Below are 7843 nucleotides of genomic sequence, written 5' to 3'. Positions count from 1 at the left end.
TTGCCACACATAACTTGGCATTATGCCAAGTTGCGGTGGGTTTCTGCCATGGCAGAGCTGGAGAAGGTTCTTCTTGGGATATATACAGCCGTCCCTCTTTTTGTGTTGCTCACCGGTCCTTAATATTGTAAGACTAGCGATCCCTTCAGTCGCAGTGTAGACACACTTTGTGGACTTCATCGGGAATTGTTAGATGAACCAAGCAGAAGAGATCCGTCCGAAAAAACTTCAACGCCTCTGAGTATTGCTCTCCAAGACACTGAATAATTGCGTCCAACCCAGATCAATTCATCCGCCCATTGCGCAAATGATAGCCATGTTCACATTGTCAGACATCGTTCCCCTGTGTCCGTGTGTCTACGCAAATACATTGCAAGCATAATAAATAGATCACCATCTTCATTAAGGACCGTGTACTGTAGTCACCCAGTTTAGGGTCTGCGATATTGCATCAGCACCGCGCACTCGAGTGTGTGCAACGGCAAATCCAATTCGGACCACGTCTCCAAACTCCTCGTCACGTACAAGCTAAGCCCGACTGTCGTGGGATAATAATCACCTGCTTTCCCATAGTTATTGATATCTTTCCCCATCATACTACGCACATCGGCAGCATCATGCTGTACTGACCACAGCAATTATCCACTTAGAGCGTGCACATTCATTTCAATTTCCATCAACCTTCCCGCCTTCACGACTAGTTTCCGCCGAACGCAAATCCAAACCCAACGATGCATTCCCGGACTGCATGAAGCAGTTTGAAACTGTATAGAAGCGCAGAGATTTTGTCGGAGAATTTCTCCGACAAAATCTCTGCGCTTCTATACTCTGGCAAATCCATTGGATTGAAGCAAGTTTGAGCCAAGGGAAGGCGCACTGTGTTCCCGGAGACATAATGAATCTGGAATTTTTGCACCCCATTCATACCCGGAAGCGTCTCAAAGCCCTCCAAGGGCACTTTGCTGTTTCCTGTCACAAACATCACGAGACGCGCCAGGTCTTCTTGATCCATGTTATGATTACATCTCCAGAACCATGTGATCGGCGGTGATGCGGCAGTGTAGCCTGTATATTCTACATTCGCTTTCAAGTCAGCCATGTCAATGTCTGGCAACCCTGACATGAGTAGTTCTAGCTCGAGCTCGTTATAGATCCTAATGTCGTCGTAGGGAATGAGCTCGTAGAATCCCTTTTTGAAAGCTTCAATCTGCTTCTCGATCGCCTTCGTCATACGCACTTCCGTCACCAACCGTACATATACACTATTATCCTCTGTAACTGCAATTTCCCTTCCACTTAGCACCAGATCGACAACTGATTGCTTTCCAAAATCATCATATAAGTGAAATGTGCGTGGAATTGGCGTAGCTGAAATAAAGAGCGCATCAATACCGCGGTATCGGGCCCGAGTCTTCTCCTTTCGATTAAATCCCAATCTATGTTCCTCTTCAACGATCAGCAAGCCCAGGTCTGGAAAATACATTTGTCGTTGAGTAACATCTCAGTGCCTATGGCGACGCGCACCTCTCCAGAGCATAATCTATCTCTGTTCTCAATGTTTATCTTCCGTGAAGTAAATCTGGTCATGCGGGCCATTGCGACTTTGAGGGAGGCCCCTTCAAATCTGCTTCGAAAAGTATCGTAGTGTTGCTGCGCCAGAATTGTAGTGGGGGCAAGGATTGCGACATGCTTCCCAGCTGCCCAGACCCGGAGCCTCGCTCGAACTGCAACTTCGGCTTTTCCAAACCCCACATCACTGCAAAGCAATCGGTCCATTGGGCGTCGATTCTTACTCATGTCTCTCATGAGCTGTTTTTTGTGACCTCCTGGTCCTCGGCGACGACATCGGCTAGGTTGTTGCTGGTGAGCGTGACGACATCCGACTCGTCGGCGGCGACGAGAGATGCGACGAGAGAACCGGTCAACTAGGGAGGAATGTTTCGAGGGCACGTTTGGTGATCCGTTTATCGCCGAAGAGACGACTGGGTACGAATTTCCCAATCCCTACGTCCAAAAACCTTTCCCCGTATATTTGTTTATTTTTTTTGAGCGCATGCGGTGCCGTGTAATGAGCAAACAGGCCTTCAGGATCGCCCATAGTTTGTTAGAAGTGGGCGACATATGCTTTAGGCGCGAGCAGGGCTGTATCTGTACGCGCAGCTGCACATACTCCCACACCGAGAAAGAGGGAGAACACGCAGATTCAACCTTTGGAATTCAAAATCTCAATCTGGACTTGAGCTCGAAACCCTTTTCTAAGCACCCCGGCTGAACGGGGCACCCCAATGAACAGAAATAGATCTTACAAGAGAACTTCTTCGGATCTCCCCGAGAAGCGGACATCTTGGACTTCACAGAAGCTTTAATGTCCATAGACCACTGGTCGTTCTGTCGAATGATCTTCAAACACTACTGAGCTTTGATAGCATTTGTTCAAAGGCTATCTCCCGTAAAAAGAATTTTTCGTGGTAGATCTAGGACCAAAAAGACGGCCATTTCGAAGAAATAGACTCATTTCTCCAACGAAAAGCACTTCTCCGAGCAAACTGCAACCATTTCTCGTGACTCGACGTTTACGTTTCTCACGACTTTGGCCCAGTCACATAGATCATGCATTCCTACGCCGCATGCTTTGCACGAAAACGAAGTTTCCAATCCCGGAAAGCGACAATGCTTCTCCCCAATCCCGCAGAACATTCCTTCTTTCTCGTTTTCTTTGTCCGTTTCCTTTATTCCTCCCCGACTACTTCGCTCCAGTTTTCTTCGCTTGAAGGCTTGCTCTTGAACGGATGCGACTAACCTCCTTTTCGCCGCTCTGAAAATTTCCGAGTCATGTTCTAGCGCAATTTATTGGACACCTAAGTCCAAACATGCCAAACCCATGGACATGGAGCCTGCTCTAGGATTATAACAGAGACCTGCAGGCTTGCACCACTGCTCGAGAATAGATACACTGAGATCTTTTTCCATGTCTCTAACTTTAAGGTTGTTGCCTTGTTCACAGCAGAGGGGATTTCGGGATTGTTGTACGTTTGTCACACAGTTCACCCATGACGGAAGGGTTGAGCTTCTATAACCTTTAGCATATGAGTAGTGATGCTTTCGCCTGCGATCGCGCGATCTCCAGAATACCGCTGCGATGAATCCTGACTCTTGAGGGTGCTGCGATAATGTCTTTTTCTTGATTGTTGACGGATCTTGTATGTAAAGCATGGGGTGCTTCATCATTTCCATGCCCTCCGCACATACAATTGAAAAAAGCTTCGAGAATTGAATAAAATTGCACAACATATAGCACACGCCGCTCTGTTTCATCGCCATACCGCAGTGACGTACAACCTGTTTCAGGCAGTCCTCATTGGATTCATCATCTTGTATAACAGTCATGACCATATCGGCTTTCCCTTGCACCATTTTCCACTCATCTTGTTGTGTCATGAAGTCTTCAGGTGTAGCCTGCACAATCTTCCACCCAACCGGTAATAATTGAGATGCCTCAATCAGTTGAGATGCCTCAATCAGTTGAGATGCCGCAATTAGTGACGCTGCCCCTGCAATTGATTCTACTGGTCTCTCATTGTTCTCTCTACAGTGCCCGTCTGCGTATTGAGTCTGCGATGAGGGGGATTCTTTGGCCGTAGAGCCCCTCTTCTTCACTGTCTTTCGAGCTTCCATTCTCTGAAATATCTGGAGATGATAGTTCAGTGTCTGAATCATTCGTAGGTTGTTTATGTAAACCCAGGTGCTCACTGTTCTCTTGAGAAATTTGTTGCATTTTTTTCGGGCGATTTCTAAATGGTTCGTCCCATTCGGCACCAGGTTTCTGCAAGCAGTTTCAAGTGGTGGTATGATGTCCTTGCTGAACGCATGTTCCTGCATTTGGATGTCCAGCAGCTGCGTACACGTCATTCTTTCTGCAATTGTGGTCATCTCATCAGGGATTTCGTCGTAGTCCCGAAGGGTTTTGAATTTTTCAAGTTCTTTAATTGCTCGGCGTAATTGCACCAACTGTGTTGAAACATCTTTGGGGAGAAGCGCCTTCGGAGAAGGCAAGCAATCTTGATAGTACCTGATAAATCGTTTCATCAACATCAAAAATTCCTCTGGCGTCACTCTTTTGGGAATTGCTCGCAAATTTGCCAATGTGAACGCAGCTTGCAAGCCTCTATCATCATTGCACATGAAATCCTGTAAGTAGTCAACCGTAGGAATGGGAAACTTGCGAGCAACCCCCAAGATTTGGCGCTTGGTTTCAGTCTGTTTGCTCATAATCGTGTCATCCTGAACCCCTCCTGCAGTACTTGACCCCAGGCGACGAGCAACTTCGGTCGCTGATAAACGTTTTTGTCGCATTTGGCTCAACCAGGAATTCAGCTCAACGTCGTATTCGTGGCAGCGTAGAAGTGTTGCGAGGAAAGAGAGCGGCACACGGACAGAGTGAAGAGCATTTCTGGAAAGTCCATACGCAATCTCATCTTGAGCTGGCATCGACATTACCAATTCACCTTTCAACTTGAAATCTTTTATCAAAACTCTGTCCTCCATTAGCTGTATCGCTACTCTTTGGCGGATGTGACCATCATAACAAAAGCGATACTCTCCAGCGAGTCCATCTGTCTCTTCTCTTATCACTGCTCGTGCCACTTCTGATGCCTTTTCAGGCGTGTAGAATGTGGCTCTCTCTCAAACAGTAGCTGTATTTCAGGAACAGTAGCCACTCGACATGATATGAGATAAGTGCTGATGTATCCATTTTGCAGAAAACCCTCTCTGACAATATCTTCATCTCGAGAACGAATTGGCCTGGAGTACCAGAGATTGACAATTTTCGCCGATCGACGTCTTCAGTCACAATATCACTCGTACTATCACTTCGTGAAACCTTCATGACTGCAGGACTTTCTGCCTCGCTTTAGTTTCAGGATTTGATTATCGTGAAAGCCAATGCCGCCAGTCATCTGACTTAAGCAAAGGCTTCGGGAAATTGTTGCGACTGTTGTTTTTTGCAGGCATAAAAACTATCATAAGCGAATGAGAGAATAAACACGGCTCATTCCGAAGATTTGAACATTGAGTTCAGACATTTGAACAAGTGGATCGAATGTGAGAGTTTCGGAAAGGGTTGGGGGGAGGCAGTTGATATAGATATCAGTTATCGTCCTGAACAAATTCCTGTCCGCTCTACCATGATTTCCGGTCTTTTGGCGACACATTTCCATAGGAATCGCAATATTAGCTTCGTAAAGGGAAAAATTCGTCACTTTCAAGGCATTTTCAGGCGTAAAAAAGGACATCGAAGAATTTCTTCGAAGTGTAACCTTCAGAAAAAAATGAAACACAACAGCAGAGGAATCTGATATAGATCCCTGACGTCTACTCTTTCGGAAACAAAACACAGTGAGCTAGGCTGCTGAATTTTTGCTTCCAGCCGAATACCAGTACAGGATAATATCCTGTACTGGTATTTGGCAAGAAAGTGCAGCCAAACGATTACATAATATGTAATCGTTTGGCTGCGCCTTCTTGATTCCACACCGCAGTGCGTGCTTGCGCACCGTCCATACTTGCAGGTTTGGCATCACTATCTGAAGCGTTGAACCCGAGAGACATGCACATAGAGCGATACTATGACGACGCTAGACGACATTCCTCCCCTATCGAAAGTCCCAATCGCGGTCAATCCCAAAACAATGAAGTCGCGATTACAGAACAGACGACGTCAATCTATCAAAAATATCAACAACTGGATGCCAAAACGCTGTTGCAAGCGTCTTTGTGTCTTCGAAGTCGGTACAGAAAAGTGTACGGCAATGCGAGAGAATTTCCTGTCAATTTCTCGTGATGAAAGAAAGGCACGCTTCGCCGATCTAATCGTTCCGGACCCACAGTGCTCACGGCGATACTTCTACTGTGATGGATGGCAGGTTTGTTGGAGAATGGTGATTGACACTCTAGAAGTGTCAAGGACCATGATTGCCAATGTCCTGGAGCTACCTTCAGCGAACGCTTCCCACCTTCCCGGGGGAATGGGGGGATCAGATGGGAGCTCAACTAAAAAATCCTCGGCGATTTCATTCTTGCGAGCCTTGTGTAGTGCAATAAGCGGCCGCACAAGGGGGTGAAAAGAAATGGAAATGATGGGGTGTGACAAGCAAAAGTGGAAATTATTTCACTTTATTATTTTAACTATTAATTTTAACTAGTTGTATATTTAATTATTTAACATTAGATTAGATCTAGGATCTAGCTCCGAGAGCTACTGTAGCGGCTCCGGCGGGGCGATATATACCTTAGCCCTCTGACCACCAAGTCAGTAAAGGTAACCCGAGTTGCCAGCGTCTGATATCGCCTTGGTTGAAGTCCGTCTTTCACAAGACATTCTCTTTAACTACAGATTACTTTATTCTTTGCGCTCGGGGGTCCCCTTTTTCCTTATCAATTTTCCTGTATTTCCCTATCCTAATTTCGCTTAATCTTGAGTTGGTCCCACCTTGTAGGATTGCGATCCGCAACGTGACGTCATTTGCCATCGGGCTTTTGTGTTGGTGCACCAGTGGTGCTTTTCTCAGTGTTGGTTCCATCGGAATCTGGTTGCGACCGATCCGTTGTTGGTACTTTGCCATCGGGCAGTACGACGGTGTAGCGCTGCTACGTTTTCTTCTTTCCCGACGGGCTACGTTGCGACGTCCCCGTCGAAGACCTTATCAAGGGTATAGGGTGTACAAGGCGCTCTTCGAGCATTGGATTTACGACCCATCGGACCAGGTTTACCTAAACATCCCTCCGAACTCGTCGAGCAGTCGCCTTTACAAGTCTCTACCTCCATTTACCGATTCCGGGCTGGGCCCTTCTCTTTGCCTCCCCCTATCAGGGATCCGAGCTACTGGGGGCCGCAAACCCGCTTAAAGAGGACAGGGAGCTTCGAACACTCCGTAGCGCTGTGCCGTTGGCAGTTGTTGTTTTTGTTGCTGTTGTTTGTGTTGGACCGTCGGACCTTGGTCTCTGCCTAACAGGCGCATTGCACTACAAAAGTGGTCTCCCGACCTAGAATTTTCTACAGCAAACCCGACCTAGAATTTTTGGTGTACAGGAGACCTGATCAAGACTTTGTCCTACGAAAGTCCAGGTCTGGAGACACACTACAAAAGTGGTCTCCCGACCTAGAATTTTTGTTTACTGTTCAGGAGACCCGACCTAAAATATTTGTCGACGACAGTCTCGGTCTGGAGACACTCTACAAAAGTGGTCTGGGTAACGGACTCTTTTTTTATTTTCTTTTGTTTGTAACCTTTTTTTTTGCTACGTAGGTCCGCTCGTACGAGCGATGTCAACAAGCGCACCGGGGGACGTCGGTCCCGGGGCGGGCAGAGCCGGATCGGCACGAGCGTCGAGGATCCCGAGGGGTCCTCGCACCCGGAGCCAGGCCAATACGGCCACGGACCCCAGAGATCAAGAATCCTCTACGGGGATAGCCGCCGACAAGACTGACCTCGACGAGAAGTTGGAGAAAATGAGCAGCGAAATTCGCGAAGAAGCGAAGAAAAATCTCGAGGCTGAATTAGCCCTCGTCCGGATGCAACTGGAGTTGCAAGCATCCGAGTTCCACACCGTTTTGGGAGAGCTGTCGACTCGAGTGGATCTTGTCGAGAAGGAGCGAGGTGAGGCGACCGACGGTCTGGAGCCGGAGGTCCTAGCCTCGTTGAAAATTTCGGTCAAGGACGCGAGGCGCGACGCGAATCAAGCCTTGGAGTCCTTAGGAAAATTTAGAACAAGCATCGATGACCGATTCGATCGCGCCGCGCAACGTCTCAGGGACCTCGAGCAGGCCGCGGATCAAGCTCCG

The 7843-nt window shown here is 47.5% G+C and overlaps 1 protein-coding gene across 1 annotated transcript; it reads right to left on the bottom strand.

Moving 5' to 3' along the window:
• Positions 1-697: 697 nt before the first annotated feature.
• On the bottom strand, positions 698-1483 carry CHC_T00006960001 (hypothetical protein). Its single transcript, XM_005710260.1, has 2 exons — positions 807-1483; positions 698-764 (listed from the first exon to the last, which is right to left on the bottom strand). The coding sequence occupies exons 1-2, from the start codon at positions 1481-1483 to the stop codon at positions 698-700; spliced, it is 744 nt and encodes a 247-aa protein (XP_005710317.1).
• Positions 1484-7843: the final 6360 nt, after the last annotated feature.

The sequence above is a fragment of the Chondrus crispus genome, genomic scaffold, assembly GCF_000350225.1.
Source record: "Chondrus crispus Stackhouse genomic scaffold, scaffold_57, whole genome shotgun sequence".
Taxonomy (NCBI): Eukaryota; Rhodophyta; class Florideophyceae; order Gigartinales; family Gigartinaceae; genus Chondrus; species Chondrus crispus.
Note: the sequence above shows the minus strand (reverse complement) of the source record. Positions and strands in the feature narration are given on the sequence as shown.

Bases quoted from the DNA above. Each gene is read 5' to 3' on its own strand.
- CHC_T00006960001 (XM_005710260.1), bottom strand. From the start codon at position 1,483: ATGTATTTTCCAGACCTGGGCTTGCTGATCGTTGAAGAGGAACATAGA. The intron at 765-806 runs GTCGGAGAAATT...GCTTCTATACAG, and splicing joins TATAGAAGCGCAGAGATTTT to TTTCAAACTGCTTCATGCAG.